The sequence below is a fragment of the Lucilia cuprina genome, chromosome 5 (assembly GCF_022045245.1).
Source record: "Lucilia cuprina isolate Lc7/37 chromosome 5, ASM2204524v1, whole genome shotgun sequence".
NCBI classification, from domain to species: domain Eukaryota; kingdom Metazoa; phylum Arthropoda; class Insecta; order Diptera; family Calliphoridae; genus Lucilia; species Lucilia cuprina.
In genome coordinates, this window is record NC_060953.1 from 54,451,854 (window position 1) to 54,469,014 (window position 17,161).

General features: G+C 33.2%; 4 protein-coding genes across 7 annotated transcripts; 2 read left to right on the plus strand and 2 right to left on the minus strand.

The window, feature by feature from the left end:
* Positions 1 to 160: 160 nt before the first annotated feature.
* On the minus strand, positions 161 to 1,416 carry LOC111685603. 2 transcript variants are annotated; one of them, XM_023447873.2, is made up of 3 exons: positions 748 to 789; positions 514 to 598; positions 161 to 450 (listed from the first exon to the last, which is right to left on the minus strand). In XM_023447873.2, the coding sequence occupies exons 1-3, from the start codon at positions 753 to 755 to the stop codon at positions 196 to 198; spliced, it is 348 nt and encodes a 115-aa protein (XP_023303641.2). In that variant the 5' UTR covers positions 756 to 789; the 3' UTR covers positions 161 to 195. The 2 variants fall into 2 exon arrangements, with proteins under 2 accessions (XP_023303641.2, XP_046806968.1); XM_046951012.1 differs by lacking the exon at positions 748 to 789 and adding an exon at positions 1,155 to 1,416 and having other exon boundaries at positions 399 to 450.
* Positions 1,413 to 6,370, plus strand: LOC111685591 (DNA repair protein RAD50). Its single transcript, XM_023447859.2, has 8 exons — positions 1,413 to 1,632; positions 1,720 to 2,281; positions 2,351 to 2,564; positions 2,874 to 4,125; positions 4,191 to 4,720; positions 4,786 to 5,046; positions 5,122 to 5,224; positions 5,292 to 6,370. The coding sequence occupies exons 1-8, from the start codon at positions 1,564 to 1,566 to the stop codon at positions 6,231 to 6,233; spliced, it is 3,933 nt and encodes a 1,310-aa protein (XP_023303627.2). The 5' UTR covers positions 1,413 to 1,563; the 3' UTR covers positions 6,234 to 6,370.
* Positions 6,308 to 9,779, minus strand: LOC111685593. Its single transcript, XM_023447861.2, has 2 exons — positions 9,496 to 9,779; positions 6,308 to 6,950 (listed from the first exon to the last, which is right to left on the minus strand). The coding sequence occupies exons 1-2, from the start codon at positions 9,704 to 9,706 to the stop codon at positions 6,358 to 6,360; spliced, it is 804 nt and encodes a 267-aa protein (XP_023303629.2). The 5' UTR covers positions 9,707 to 9,779; the 3' UTR covers positions 6,308 to 6,357.
* Positions 9,780 to 10,940: 1,161 nt separating this feature from the next.
* LOC111685592 lies at positions 10,941 to 17,161 on the plus strand. 3 transcript variants are annotated; one of them, XM_023447860.2, is made up of 3 exons: positions 10,941 to 11,536; positions 11,967 to 13,068; positions 15,898 to 16,033. In XM_023447860.2, exons 1-2 carry the CDS (start codon positions 11,147 to 11,149, stop codon positions 13,053 to 13,055), a joined length of 1,479 nt encoding a protein of 492 aa, XP_023303628.2. In that variant the 5' UTR covers positions 10,941 to 11,146; the 3' UTR covers positions 13,056 to 13,068; positions 15,898 to 16,033. The 3 variants fall into 3 exon arrangements, with proteins under 3 accessions (XP_023303628.2, XP_046806967.1, XP_023303640.2); XM_046951011.1 differs by lacking the exons at positions 10,941 to 11,536; positions 11,967 to 13,068 and adding an exon at positions 14,504 to 14,812 and having other exon boundaries at positions 15,898 to 17,161; XM_023447872.2 differs by lacking the exons at positions 10,941 to 11,536; positions 11,967 to 13,068 and adding an exon at positions 14,551 to 14,804 and having other exon boundaries at positions 15,898 to 17,161.

Below are 17,161 nucleotides of genomic sequence, written 5' to 3' on the forward strand. Positions count from 1 at the left end.
TTATAAAATATTAAAAGTCGAAAAATCGTCTTTTAACTAAATGCAAAAAGTCGAAAGTCGTAAAGTCGACTTTTCATAAAATGCAAAAAGTCGAAAGTGCTTACAACTTATACACATAATTTTCTATAGAATAAAACACACATTCATTTTTTTGTTAGAAAAATAACTTATAACACTATTTTCGAATTTTACAATTTATATATTTATTTTTTCATTTAATTTACAAATTTTAGGTTTTTTAGCTTTATTTCCACTAACTTCAGTACAATTATTTTTAAACTCCCACCACTTGCAGAGTATATCTTCTCGTTCAGCTACGATATTATAAATATCTTCCACACTAAAGCATCTTTCCATGATCCCAATTACGGAGGTTAATGAAGGATATTCTTCACAATAATGTAAAACCAAGAGTTTACGATAAAGTTGCAAATTATCCGAAGATATTAACTAAAATATAAAAAATGTTTACCAAAAATAAATATTTAAATGCGTGTTATATCAAAAACTTACATAATTTTTGCCAAAATTCTCTTTAAATGATAAACGTAAGTAGATTTCACTAAATTCTGGTAGTACTCTCCCCAATTGAGTTTTTCTAAATTTAAAATATTAAAATTTCTTTTAGTGTATTTTTTTTTTTTTTTTGGTAAACAAATGAAAAACGTAATCCTTTTTAAGTAAAAAATTTCTTTAAGTGCTTTTAATGTAAACAAAAAAAGATGGAGTCCTTTTTTCTCTACTCACTGTAGCATATTGAAATAAATACTTAAAATAGAATCCAATGTAAATTTAGACATTTTTATTATATTTTAATTTTATTCTGCGATAAACTAGTTTTTCTTTATTTATTTAGTTATGAACAATAAAAAATAATAAACAAACAAAAAATGTAAACACCCAAAATGAATGCAAAAAAAATCTATAAAGCTGCCATATATAAGTTTGCAAGTCTCCAAAACTAGTGTTGCAAAGTGTTAAATTATTTAAATGTTTGTAATCTATTTTGTTTTGTTTTTACGTTATGCAAAATTTTTTAGAAACTGATTTTCTGCAAGATGTTTTATATGGAGGATATATTTAAATATCGGCTGATCCTCGTAAAACTTGGAGAAAGAATTTGTTTTTAATTTTTAAGAATATTTTATTCATACCTGCATATATTCTCACACAACTTTTGAGCTTGCTCTGTTTAGCTGTTATAAACAATATATTTGCTTCCAAATCCCACTTTCTGATCTCTCCTCGGATTCCGTTTTTATTTAAAATCGTTGAAAATTTAAAAACTAAACATAGTTGAAAACTTAGCCGGCTTACAGTCGATTTTAAGCCGCCGCCGACATATTTAGTGTCAGTCGCCGCAGGGCTCTGTTGTAGACGCGCAAATTTTTTTGCCGCTGTGTTGTGAAATTTCATTTTGCTGTGCAAAAAATCACAATTTAAAATAACTTAATGTTTGTGTATTATTGTTTAGCGTAAAAAAATAAGTGTAAATCCAATAGATATATTCCAAAATACTTTGTTTCAACTCCCTGTAAAGTGTAAACTGAAGACGCTTTTAAAATGTCTACCATCGAGAAACTTACGATACAAGGTATACGCAGTTTTGGTGGTAACGCTGGTGATGCACAGGTATACATTGTTGTTTTTTTTGTTGCTTTTACTTTTGTATACTTTTATTATGATGATGCTAATAATTGCAAACAACAAAAAATACAGCTTATACGTTTTAGTTCGCCGGTAACTTTGATATTGGGCGAGAATGGTTGTGGCAAGACGACCGTCATTGAATGTCTTAAGTACGCCTTAACGGGTGAATGTCCGCCCGGCAGTGACCGCGGCAAGAATTTCGTTCATGATCCCAAGATTTTCAGTCTTACCGATGTATTGGGACAAATTAAACTAGAGGTGCGAAATGTGCAGGGAGCCCGCCTTTCCATCTGTCGTTCCATGAAGCTGGGTATGAAACGTAATAAAATAACATTTGAAACTTTGGATGCCACTATTAATTATTTGAATGATGATGACAAGAAGGGCAGTGAATCAATAAGTAAACGTTGTGCCGACGTTGACTTGGTCATGAGTCAATTTATGGGTGTCTCCAAGGCCATTATAAATAATGTACTCTTTTGCCATCAGGAAGATTCCAGCTGGCCTCTGGATGAGGCAAAGAAACTTAAAGAAAAATTTGATGCCATTTTTGGCATTACCGAGTACAATAAGGCTTTGGATCGTATTATCAAAATGCGCAAAGAGGAAATGGAACAATTGAAAATTAAGGGTATGCATACTTGTTTTATCTAAATCTTGTGTACAGTTTCACAATAATGTTTTCATTCTAAACTTACAGAAGCCGATCTACGTTTTATGGAGCATTTGAAACAAGAAATGGAGGGAAAATCTTTGGCTCTTCAAAAATATAAACAAAAAGCCCAAACAATTGATGATCAATGTAAATTATGCGATGATGAAATGGCTCCGATTGAGGAACGTCTAAAGCAGATACATAAAATTGAATATGAAGTGGGAAAGTATCAGGCTCAAAAGGTGGAACTGCAAACTAAGTGAGTATTTGAATCTATTAATCATTCTATATAGAAATTTTGTATAAAAAAATGAGAAAAATCTGTTATACACAACTTTTTCTATATAAAAAAAATCTGTTATACATATTTCATTTCTCTATAAAAACACAAATTTTTCTATTGAAAAATGTTCCTATAGAAAAAATCGTTTATATACTAGTTTTTCTATAGACAAATCTGTTATACGCAAGTTTCTCTATAGAAAAAAAGTGTTATACATAAATTGTTCTATAGAAAACACATTGTATAACCTTCATCCTCTTAAAAAAAAACTTTTTAATTTTGCAGGCAAAAAAATTGCACCGATCAAATGAACGGACTCAAGAAGAAAATTAAAAAACTATTCGAAGGTACCATGGAAGAATTAGACAATGAAATATCATCATTCCAACAGAGAATCGCCGAAAAACGTATGGAACGTAAGGAGGTTGAGGAAAAACTTAAAGGTCAGAGACTGGAAGAGAAAGGTCTACAGCATAAACACAATGAAATTGATAAGAAACGTGTTGTGATACAACAGCAAAAGCAAAAAGAACAAGATTGCAAACAAAAAAGAGCAGATAAATTGAAAGCACTTTGTCAGGAACTTAATATACCCATTGAATTTGATTTAATGAATTCGGTAAATGAAATCACTGAGCTATTAGAGGAAATACAAGCATTCTTAGCGGCCGAACATTGTAAAATAAGTGAAACTGTTACACAACACGATAAGGAAGATCAAGAGCGTCAAACTAAAATCGATCAATTGCGTGTTGAATTGACTAAGTTGCAAGAGTCCGTTGCCACTATGCAAAAGCAGAAAAAAGCTTATGAAAAAGAGTCCGAGCAAGTTGAAAGGAATATTTTACAAACGGAAAAAGCCACCCAACAACTTAAAGTGGTTAACGAAAAACTCAAAGAGACCGAACAATGTTACGAAGAGTCGCTGGCAAAATTCAATCAAAATGAATTTCGTGAATCCTTAAAGAATGACAAGGAAACTATAAAAAAATTAGAAACACAATTTCGTAAAGTCGATGAACGTTTAACATTCCTTAATTCCATATCGAAACTGGTCGCTGAATTGAGTATTAAAGAGAAGGAACTAGAAAAACGTGAAGAAGAAATGCGCAAAGTAAAGAGTAAACACAGTGATAACTTTCGCAAAGTTTTCGAAGAGGGACGTACTATAGAAACAAATTTCCAGCGTCACTTAAAAGCCTCCTATGAAAAATCTCGCATTAAAATTAAAGAATATAATGAAAAACTAAATTCCATGAAATTAAAACATCAACGTATTGAGATTAAACGTAAAAATCTTAAAGATGATTTACAAAAATGTGAAAAAGAATTGGAAGATTGTAAAGAGAAAATTTTCGAAAAGTGTCATTCGACCCCTTACGAGGAAATGTTGGCCAAATCGAAGGCATCTGTGAGTAAATATCAATTGGAACATGGTGCTCAAAAATCAGCTGAAGTATTTTATAAGAATTATTTGCAAAAAATAGATGAAGAACCCTACTGTCCTTTGTGTCAGAAGTGTATGGACACAGAAGAGGTAAGTAATAATTATTGTTTTATGGATTTTTTTCTTATGTCATTCCTTATGAACTTTTTCATTAGGCCTCTAATCTAACCACGGAATTAACTGATAAAATACAAGATTTACCACAAAATATTGAAAGGGTAGAGAAACTGCTCAAAGAAGAACAAAAGAAATATGAAAGTTTATTACATTTAAAACCGATTATCGATAAAGTGGCACGTTTTGAAGCGGAAATACCCCAAAAGAGAGAAGTATTAAAAAGTTTGCAAAATCAATTGGCCGAATCCAGTACTGAAATGGAAAATATGCAAACACTTTTGGCCGAACCCACTACCACCATGGAAACCGCCAATTCCATGATGGGAGACATGTCACTTTTGGATGAGTGCATTAAAGAATCGAATCGTCTTAAAAACGATATTGAAAAGTTAAAAAGAAAAATGCCTGAAAATACTGAAAGTGACAATATTTCCATAGATGAGGTGCAGGCAGAAAAAACCACTATATCAACGGAATTGGAAGAGAAACGCAAAGAGTTGGATAAGAATCAACAATATTATGAAAAGAATATGGATGCTCTTAATAAACTAAGAGAATTGAAAAATTCGTAAGTATTCCGACAGCACTTTCATAATGAGAAATTAATTTTGCTTTATTTTTGTTAAAAATTAGTTTAAAAGATCAACAAATAAAACTCCAGGAAGGCATACAAAATTTACCACAACTTAAGGAACGTAAAGCTGAACTTTCGAATCTTTTAGTTGCCATGTTGGCGGAAATGCAAGAGAAACAAGCTAAAGTCTCGCCGCTAAAGCAACAGCTAACGGCCGCCTCTGCAGAAAAATCTCAACTGAAAGAAAAGAATCGCATTAAGATAAATCAAATGCAAAAGAAACTGGATACTTTTAGAAGAATGGATCATGACATTAATAGGTAATGAAGTTTTTTTTTTTTAAGAATTCTTTTAGAAATATTTCCTTAACACTTTCACAAAAAACACTTTCAAAGGCTGGACAATGAAGTTTTGGATTATCAACAGTTAAATCTGGATCAACAAATAAAAGATAAAGAGGATGATTTAAATGCCAGCAAAGAAGAACTTAAAAAAATAGTAAGTAACTTGTTTCAAAAGTAAACCTAACTACTAACTTACTTACTATTTAATACATTCCAAATAGGCTCAAACCATAGCCGAAACTAATGAGCAATTGGATGCCATAAAAGCGGAGATTGCCAATCAAGAATCTATAGATCGTGACTTTAAAGACAATCGTGAATTAAAGATACTGGAAGAAAAACTTAAAGATTTAAATGTTAAATTTGAAGCCCTTATGGAAGAATTGGGCAAATTAGATTTCTCAAATGTCTCGAAAGAGAAATCGGAATTAACGAAAAAACGTGACAAAATAACCGTGCGTAAAGGTGAACTTTTGGGTCAGCGTGGCGAGGTCAAACATCAGATAACAAAATTAGAAAGAGAACTGGCTGAACCGAAATATCGTGATTCTCTTGTTAATTATCGTCGCATTTACTATGAAGTTCAATTGACCAGGAAGGTAGCTAATGATTTGGGTCAACATCGTGTGGCCTTAGAGTGGGCCCTTATGCAATTCCATACCGAAAAAATGCAAGAAATTAATCGTTTGATACGTGAATATTGGCGTCTCATTTATCGTGGCAATGACATTGATTACATACAAATACAAACGGAAGAGGGTAAGGAGTCAGCCTCACCCATGGATCGTCGTCGCAGTTATAATTATCGTGTTATACAATCGAAAAATAATTCCGAAATTGAAATGCGTGGTCGCTGTAGTGCCGGTCAACGTGTACTCGCCTCTCTCATTATACGTATGGCTTTGGCCGAAACATTTAGCAGTAACTGTGGTGTTTTGGCTTTAGATGAACCCACCACCAATTTGGATCGCAATAATATTTTATCATTATGTGATGCCCTCAATCGTATTGTCGAAGAACGCCAGACTCAATCTAATTTTATGTTGATCATAATCACTCACGATGAAGCCTTCATTTCCACATTGGGTAAAATCAATAGTTATCATCGTGTTTTCCGTAATGATGAGTGTAAATCTGTAATACGTCAAGTTCAAGTAGCCTAGATGTCTGATGTCTTGTCTGTTCAATCGTCGTATTTCGTACATACAACAAATTCGTGTAAGTGGTAAGCAATGTCTTTAAGTATAAAAAAAAGTTTTATTTATGTGAAAATAAACAGATAGAGATCTAATTAATTTTATTCATATCCTTTTGTTCATTTACACAATTTAATAATTTTTCCCGTATACGATTCTGATGAAATCGTGGCAGTTTTAAAGTAGACTTTAACATATTTTCAAAATATTCTTTCAATATTACATCGTCATCATCATCATCACCTGTTAAATCATTATCATTATTAGTTAATAACATTAACTTATTATCTCCATTAGATGGCGGTTGTTCTATTTGTTCTTCTTCCTTAGCTAGTTCCTGTTGCACTTGTATAGCAAAATCATTTTCAGTTAATTGCTGCCTCTGTTCTTCATTTCTTTTATCGACTTCGGCTTCTATTCCCTCTAAAATTAAATCTATTTCATTGGCTGATATTTCTATCTGATTTCCTGCTCCACTATTATTTTGTTTACTGGCAGCAAATTTTACATATGGCACCACAAATTCCAGCTCATTATAGAAAGACCAATCGGTTAATTGTACATATTTATCTTCGGGATTTTCGGTGACTGGTATATAACGTCGTAATTTTTTTTGTGTCACACTATCTAGATGCTGTCGCAGATAATTGATTAAGGAACGCCATTTACATTTGGCATCTTCGGCTAAAAAAGTAAAAGAAAATAAAAAGAAAAAAATATGATTTTATTAAAAGGCTATGACACAGTTTTAAAATTAAGCGGGTTTATGTTGGATATTGAAGTTCGATAATGGAGTAGGCTATATCATTGTCTGAATTGAATTCAATAGTATTGACTGTAGAAAAGCTCATTTTGTATAGAAAAGAGAAGTCTACACATAGTGTACATCGTATGGGTACGTTGACACGGAGTCTATACAGGCAATTGTATCGCTGACGAGCTGGCGAAAGCGGTTTCGCACTTGCCCGACTGGGATATAGACCCTTTCGGTGGCACTCCGATAGGAGTATGCAAAAGACTTATAGATAACATGTTTTATGAACTCTAACAGGCAAGATAAAATGACCAAAGCATGAAAAAGAGCTCACGGACAATCTTCTAAGACACAGCCGAACCTAACACAGCAAAACTATAGCTGTCATTACAGGGCACTGTAAATTTAGTAATCAAGCAATGCTACTTGGATTACCTTATAACGACTAATGCAGCTGCTGGCAAGATGAGGAATCAATAGAAGATCTTCTTTGCCAATATCTTTGCGGTACTGGAGGACATCCGACTTCGGTATCTGGAACATCGATTTCTGGAGGACTTCTCAGAATTAACAGGGCTAAAATATATAACCCCAGACATTGCAGTTGGTTTGACGAGATTAGCACTGATTGATAGCTTTTTCGAGACCGAGACAGTTTTTCTTCTCATGATCTTAATCGCTCTCTGTCTGCTATCTTAATCTCCGTCTTTTAGCATCTTCTACTACTATTAACACCCCTTTAATGCCTCTTCACTATTGTATCTTTAGCATAACTTTCCATGTTCTATTCCTCTTTTCCCTTAAATATACTTACAGGTATCACAAAGGGACCAAAAGGACCCATGTGTGCAACTATTGCAGCCTGAACTAACAACCAAACTCATTCGGACAATTTTTGGCCGAGAATGAATCGGGTCGTTCCGGAGCAAAGATCCAATTGTCGTGGGAACAACAATTGGAACTATCGGCCACAGTCGAACTGTTACAACAACAACCAACCAACCACATTCCCCGACAGTCGGTTCTACGTACCGGAATGACCCGAATTATTCGGCCAAGAGCTATCAACCCCAGCAACAACAATACAATTTTCTGCTGCGGAGCAACACATACTGGCATCGCTGCTCCGCATCCTTTTGGTCCGTGCCGGAATTGAATTAAATACCGGACCATGGTTCTGCACTGTTTGCCAGAACTGACTGCATCATATGTCAATCCAATTAGGTGTAACTCTTGTTTGGGATGGTGTCATCTCAGTAACTGATCCGGATTTAACCACCATCGAGAGTGGTCGGAAAATTTCATCGCTCCATGCTTCTTACCTATATATAGTAGCCTAAAGTGTCCTCATTATTGACTATAGAGTGGACTTAAACCAAGGCGACAGAGAACTATAAAGTTTTGACATAGTTTAGTGTCCTTATTGAATATAGAGTGAACTTAAGCCAAGACGACAGACAACTATAAAGTATTGAAATAGTTTCGTCTTAACTCTAAAGATCCATGACTAACAAGTCTTTAGACATGATTATTATGACTATAGAGTAGACTATAGATTATATTATAATCTAAATAGATTTCATTCAGAATTCTATTGACAGCCCATTGTAAAATTATTAGCATCGTTTTTGTTTAAAGACCACTGTTCTTTTTATACTCTACACCACTATAGTGGGGAGGGTATTATACGTTTGTGCTGATGTTTGTAACATACAAAAATATTGGTCCAATACCCACCTTAAAGTATACCGATCGATTCAGAATCATTTTTTGAGTCGATTAAGACATGTCCGTCCGTCTGTCCGTCCATCTAAACCTTGTGCGCAAGGTACAGGCCGCAATTTTCAAGATATTTTGATGAAATTTGAACCAAGCATGTTTTTTGGCACAGGGACCAAGCCTATTGAAAATGATTGAAATCGGTCCATTATTTCACCTAGCTCCCATACAACCGTACCTCCCGATTTGAACTTCTTATGCCATAATTACGTGAAATATTCCATTATCTCTCTAAAAATTAGGACAAATAAGTTTTATATAAGTATAAATGACACTGCAGATTTTCGTTAGGATCGGCCCTTATTTGACCCTAGCCCCCATACGAACCCCCCTTCAAAAAATGTCTTAAACGTCTAAAATTGACTTGTAACCATTTGTATCGCAATGAAACTCAACAAAACTAACTGTTATTTAAAAATATATCCTTTTCCCAAATTTACCGAGGATCGGCCCATATTTGACCTACATAAAGCCTCATTTAGAAATTTTAGTTTTTTTTTATCAATAAATTGCTTAAATATTTTGGATTTATGGCAATATTTAACATAAAAGTTTCTTTATAAAAAAATGTTAAAAATATACTCATGGTGTAGGGTATTATATGGTCGGCCATGCCCGACTATACTTTTCTACTTGTTTATTAAATGCGTTCACCCACAATTCTTAAGTTGAGCTTCTTTCTCATCACACACTCACTTTTTTCAAATCCCGAATCTTGGGCAATTCTATCCCATATTTGTTGTTTTTCATGACGATGTAGAAATGGCGTATGCAAAAATTCACTTTTGTACAGTCGAGGATGTTTACGAACATTACGTATTAATGTTATACGTTGATCTTGCGCTCGTGGTGTCTGCTGTTGTGGCTGAAATATTGTAGTAGATGTGGATGTTTGTTTGTTAGACATCTTTTTTTTCGGTGTGTTTACAGAAAAAAAAAAACAAAAATAAAAGCAACCAAACAACAACCCTCCTCTATCAGTGAAGTATAAAAATGAACTAAACAAATACGGTGTATATGTACTCACTAAATTTGTTGTTGTTTTTGTTTGTCTCATATGTTTTCAAAATGAACACTGGTTCTTTTGTTAAACTTTTACTTTATTATATTCAGCAAAAGTTTTTGTGTTTAGTCGTAAGCTTTTAAAACAATAGTTTCTATAAGTATTCTAAAAGCTTTGAAGTTTTTATATTATTAAATAAACTTTATTATTTACGAATAATGAATAAAAAGAAATGAGGAAATACCTATTGCAAAAACATGGAAATTGTATCAAGAAAATTTTTAAATTTTAATTTTGTTCTAATATAATGTAACGATTTCAAAATTACATATCGATCAAAATCGTTATGACATAATAATACCTGCTCCACTTTATTAGTGTAGGGTATGAAAATAAATACGAGACTAGGGTTCTATAAATCGACTTTCGAATAATCGAACAGTCGACTTTTTGTCGAAAAAAGTCGAAAAGTCGAAGTCGACTATTTTGTTCCAAAAACGTCGATAACTCGATTATCGTCTATGAAAAAAGTCGCAAAGTCAACTTTGTAAATAAAAGTCGAAAAGTCGGAAAGTTGGGAAGAGTCGAAAAAAGTCGAAAAGTCAAAAAGTCGAAAAAAATCGATATGTCGGAAAAAGTCGGAAAAAGTCGAAAAAAATCGGAAAAAGTCGAAAATAGTCGGAAAAAGTCGAAAAAAGTCTGAAAAAATCGAAAAGTCGAAAAAATCGATAAGTCGGAAAAAGTCGATAAAATCGGAAAAAGTCGAAAATAGTCGGAAAAAGTCGAAAAGTCGGAAAAAAGTCGAAAAGTCGGAAAATATCGAAAAGTCGGAAAACGTCGAAAAAAGTCGGAGAGTCGACTATTTATAAAATATTAAAAGTCGAAAAATCGACTTTTAACTAAATGCAAAAAGTCGAAAAGTCGACTTTTCATAAAATGCAAAAAGTCGAATTTTCGTTTCAACTATAGAACCCTATACGAGTCTGGCAACGAAAATACAAACATAAACTAAAATAATAAAAACCGTTGTTTTTCATTTGTTTTCTTCCACTTTGTTTTATTGCTTTTTTCAAGCAAAGAGATTGTTCGCAATAGACAACAAGCATTTCAGAGCGCGCACTTTAAAAATTCAGTTGAATATTGTCGCTCAAGCCAAACGGTTTGTTTGTCAAGCATACGAGTGTTACTACAAATTGCGAGAGTACAAATTGTTTTGAAATATTTTTACTCCAACAACAACTAAAATAAAAAAAACAACAACAAAAAAGACAAAACGACTACTGCCAGCAGCAACAGAACAGAACAGCAGGAATTATTCTAAAGAGCAATACAAAACAAATAACAATGACCACACATCGACAATCAATACATTCCATACATAATAAGAAATTTTGGACTGAATTCTTTTATTTGTACGAATCATTACCGGCCCTCTGGGACATGAATAATCCACTGTATAAAAATCGTCAGGTAAAATGTGATGCGTACGATATAATGGTCGATAAATTGTGTGAAATTGAACCGAATGCAGATCGTGAAGATGTTTTGCGTAAAATTAACATATTTCGTACAAACTATAGACGTGAATGTTCACGCATTAATATGAGTATACAGGAGGGGCGACATTATCAGTCCACTTTATGGTATTTTGATTTATTATGTTTTCTACAAACGGCCGATACGAGACGAGATAGAAAACGTAAATTGGATGATGATGGCGAAAAGAGTATAATGGTGAGTTATTTTGTTTTTTTTTTACTGTTTTGTTTTAGATTGTTTACGTTTGTTTATGCTTTTTGTTTTGATATGTCGTTTGTTAGAAAAAAGCGAGGTATTGCAGGGCAAAATGTGACTAAGAGCATAGTGTACCATGATTAAGAGCATTCAAGTTTTGTGTGTAAGAGAAATTTAAAGCATAAACAAATAGGGTCTAATAACAAATTATAAAGGTCGCTTAAAAATAAAATTATAATCTATCAATTTAATGATTAAATTTTAATCAGATCGAAATCGATGCCTATTAAACAGACATCTATCTATCTATCTATCTATCTATCTATCTATCTATCTATCTATCTATCTATCTATCTATCTATCTATATATCTATCTATCTTTATAAAAGCATAATTTTGTTAATAACTTTTTTCTATTTTTATATTTTAGCGTAAACGACGCTCGAATCAATTGCATAAATCTTCGGATCAATTTATAATCACGACCAAAAAGGAACATTTAATTGAGTACCCCACACATTCCAACACACACGACTTTGAGTATGATCTCGAAGAGGAGCCCGACTATGACTATGTTGCCGATGAATTAGCACATGCTCTGGTAGATGGTAAAAGTGATACAAACTCAGAAATACAATCAAACTCCTTGGAGCCCCATAAATATCAAGCTGTCGTCGATGAGGAAAATGATGGCGAAGAAGATGGTGAATCACAGCATGAGTATCATAACGACAATCAGGATGAATATCAAAATTACACCCTACAACGAAACATACAGACAAATAATCCCAAAATACAGCTAACAGCTGACAATGTGGCCCAATTAACTGGCGAAATAATAAGTGCAGAAGCGTCTATAGAAATTAATGATGAATCTCAGGAGCAACAGGTATTTCATGAATATACTGCTGCAAATGCAGGCAATGAAAATGAATCGATACAAACTACTGGCCAATGGTGTATAAAGACCACAAACTCACAAAATATAGCCACTCTACATCTACAAAAACCGGAATTACATAATGATACCAGCACCACTACCGCTAATAACGCTACAAAACCTAATGAAATCAAATTTGTAAGAGATGTTAAAACAATGACTTCTAGCAATTCATCCTCGTCTCTGAACTGTTGCCATAAAATTTCCGTATCCTCTGAAATCTTAGCCAAATCATGGGCAGTGCAATATGATGAACTGACTCCGGATCAAAAACTCTTAGCACGCAAAGCTATAAACGATATTCTCTTTGAAGGATGTATGGGTCATTTAGCTTTGGTTAGCAATGGTCGTGTTACCATAGATGAAGATGATTATAAAAATGTTACGAACGTTCCTAAAAATATTGTTGTTGCTACAAATAAAGAGGTTGAAAGCGGTGAAATATATGAACAGTGCACAAACTTAGCATCATCGTCTTCGTCCGTTTCTGGTGTTGGTATTGGGGCAGCAGTTACTGTGACGGCAAGTGTAGCCTCTACACCTAAAGTTCATGCTACTGATGAATGGTTAAAATTATGATTATTTGGTAAATGTAAGTTAAGACAATAGAGTTAATTATTACTATGTATTAGGCAGAAAGTAATTTAGTTACATTGTACATATAAACAAATACATAACTAATACACAACTATTCGTAGTTGTAACTTTGTATCTATTGTATATCATAATAGAAGATTACTGCGTACAATGGTACTATTTCAATTATAAATTGGACACATCATCTCTGTTCGTAAGTCCAAATTGAAAATTTAACTTATTTGTCTATGATTCTTATAGACTCACCGACTGTGGAGTGTGAAATAGATAGATAGATAGATAGATAGATAGATAGATAGATAGATAGATAGATAGATAGATAGATAGATAGATAGATAGATAGATAGATAGATAGATAGATAGATAGATAGATAGATAGATAGATAGATAGATAGATAGATAGATAGATAGGTAGATAGATAGATAGATAGATAGATAGATAGATAGATAGATAGATAGATAGATAGATAGATAGATAGATAGATAGATAGATAGATAGATAGATAGATAAATATATAGATAAATAGATAGATAGATAAATAGATAGACAGACAGACAGATAGATATATAGATATATGATATATAGATAGATAGATAGATAGATAGATAGATAGATAGATAGATAGATAGATAGATAGATAGATAGATAGGTAGATAGATAGATAGGTAGATAGATAGATATATAGATAGATAGATAGATAGATTTCGTTCACTTAATCAACAGATTTAAAATAGCAAATGTGCATACATATGTACATATGTTCATACAATGTATGAAAAACATATGTATGTATATTCAAAAGCAATTTTTGAACATATTTTTAAAAGAAAACAGTTCATCAAAACGAACAAAATTATACATACATTTATGTACATATACATACGTACATATATATTTTAATTTTTTGCATTAAAAACCCATCATACACTTGCAATAGTATGTAGTAAATACAAGCCGCTACCTGCGTACGGCATAACCATACCATTGTGTTTACTTGACAAACTGTATGCATTATTTTGTGCCAGCAATCTCAAATAAAATATAGTACATATGTGGCTGGCTGTCTGGTTGGTTCTCTTGTTTGATTTCTCATAAAAGGTGGTGTAATGGTATAAATTTACGAAATACGTCGTACGTACAAATATACGACGAACTCATCATCACTTCTTACTTTATCCCCCTTTTTATAAACACAAGCTGTTGTCAGTCGTTATGCCTTTGCCATCATCGTCTTTTAGACAGGCATACAGGCGGGCTATTCTTTCATATGTACGCAGCTTTGCCTAGAGCTTGTTATAAGTTTTACACATATTATTGTGACCAGTCGGTTCCATAGCACTTTGTCTCTTTGTCTCACAAACACACATACTCTCTCAATAACGTTTGCATTTTAGTGGGAATTTTTCTCTCTCGCAACCTCTTTTCCATGGGGTTCGTGTATTGTGTGCATATATTATTTGGACGCTGCTTTGTGAGACATTTTTTGCAATTTATACTTTTAGTTGTATTTCACAATCCTTAGCTGGTTCACGTCTCTTAGTGTGGATTCGGGAAAGTTTTATTTTTTATTTTATCTTTTTGTCGAGAAGAGGAGGGGTTTTACCAACACATTTTTGTGTATATTCGATAGCTGCTGCTGGTATTGTGTGAAGTTCGTCGTTTTAGAACAAGTTACACTGCTGAAAAGAAGGCATACGAGTGGAAAAATAAATCAAAAAATGGGAAAAAAGGTATGTATGTAAGTATGTGTATGAAGATGATGATAATAAGCTATTTTCAATAAGCTATACAGGGGACGAGACATTATCGATTAAAATATTAGAGGCATAGATGTGTGTGCGAATAGAAGTATAAATGGGGTTAGAAATGAAGTGAAGGCTTGTTGTTTTAGTTTATAGCAAAGGTTCGTTTTTTTTATTATACTAAGCTGCGACCGTAACCCAGTAGCGGCTAGGCACCTACATACATATGTATGTATGTGTGTACATATGCATATACAATGTTTTTTAAAAGTAACCTTGTATGATTTTTGTAAGAGATGCCGTGTATGGACTTAAGCCTGTTTGTTTTTCAAACATTTTGGTAAACAAAAAATACTTTCGTTTATTGTACACATTTGTATTAGGGTTCTATAGTTGAAACGAAAAGTCGACTTTTCGACTTTTTGCATTTTATGAAAAGTCGACTTTTGACTTTTTGCATTTAGTTAAATTAAAAGTCGATTTTTCGACTTTTAATATTTTATAAAAATTCGACTTTTCGATTTTTTTACGACTTTTCGACTTTTTATGACTATTTTCGACTTTTTCCGACTTTTTCCGACTATTTTCGACTATTTTCGACTTTTTTCGACTTTTTTCGACTATTTTCGACTTTTTCCGACTATTTTCGACTTTCGACTATATACGACTTTTTCGACTATTTCCAACTTTTTCCGACTATTTTCGACTTTTTCCGATTTTTTTTCGAATTCTTTGGACTTTTTTCGACTATTTCCGACTTTTCGACTTTTTCCGACTTTCTCCCATTTTTTCGACTTCTTCCGACTTTTTTCAACTTTTCGACTTTTTCCGACTTTTTTCGACTTTTATTTACAAAGTCGACTTTTTCATAGACAATAGTCGAGTTATCGAATTTTTTGGAACAAAATAGTCGACTTCGACTTTTTTCGACAAAAAGTCGATTGTTTGATTATTCGAAAATCGATTTATAGAACCCTAATTTAAAATCAGATTTGTAAAAAAAAAAATTATTTTATGATCCTTACCAATTATAGTCAATTATCTACCTACTAGTCGTTTATTTGTATTTTGTCCCTTGCAGCCATGTCGTTATGTTTTGGAACGTCGAAAGCTTAAAGACAGACCACGCAAAATTCTCAATCTGGAAGAACGTGTCCAGGCCATACGCATGTACGATGAGATACCCGTCTATCAGCGCGTAGCCTCAGCCTTCAAATGCAGTTGGGAACAGATAAAAAATGTTGTGGCAAATCGTAAAGATATTCTCAAATACTATGCCAGTTGCCAGATCATCGATGTCATGAAGGACGATCCAAAGGTGGTGCGCCATAAGAAAATAAACTTTTTGGGAAACTGCATGTATGAGTACATAAAACGTGCCCATTTTCATAAACTACAAACCGTAACGGATGATGTGATACGTGATCGTGCCATGGAATTTAAGGATATCATAAAAATCGAGAAATTTTTCCCCAATCGAGCGTGGATAAGGGATTTTAAATCGGTTTTCAATATTAATTTGGATCATATTAATCAGATTATAATATCGCGAAAACCTCAAAGATCTTTGAATTGTAAAGATATTATAACTTATTGTGCCAAAGAGGTGGACAATGCTTTGTCTTCACAACCCTCAAGTTCTAGAAATCAGATGTTACCCGATGTTGACGCTAATACTATAGAAATTGGCGATGATGGTGACAATAATGATGTAGAAGATGATCCCTTAGATGGATTTGAGGGTGATGAAGATGGTGATGGCGAGGGAGGAGCTGAAGATGATGACACGATTAATGAAAATGAAGAAGGACCTACCATAAATTATGGTGATTACGAAGATTATCATGATGAATCTCAGGAAGACGTCAAACCGGATGTTAAAGAATTAGAAGATAAACTTAAGAATGCCAAAGATTCCCAAGGTCTTTTAAATGCCGAAAATATAAAGGAAGAACCTAATGATAATCCTTCTATATTAGAAAGTTGTCTTCTAGGCATAGACAAAAATTCGAAAAGTACATTTCAAAAACCGCCTCCTAAACGACCTTCTTCCAGTTCATCATCCACATCAACTACATCTAAACCCCTGCCATCTTCAGTAAGTAATTATGAGGAGGCACTGAGACTGATGCGTCCCCTAGAGGAGTTTGCCATATTCGAAGAAGATTTTAAAGCCATAAATCTATTAAATCAATTGTCCGAAGTTTATGAAAAGGCTAAAAAACGCAAACGTTTGGAATAGTAAAGACTTGCAACAGAAGAGAACAACAACTAAATTTCCTTACAATTTTTAAATAAGATTTTTTTTAAATAAATGTGATATTCATGTATATTTATTATATGTA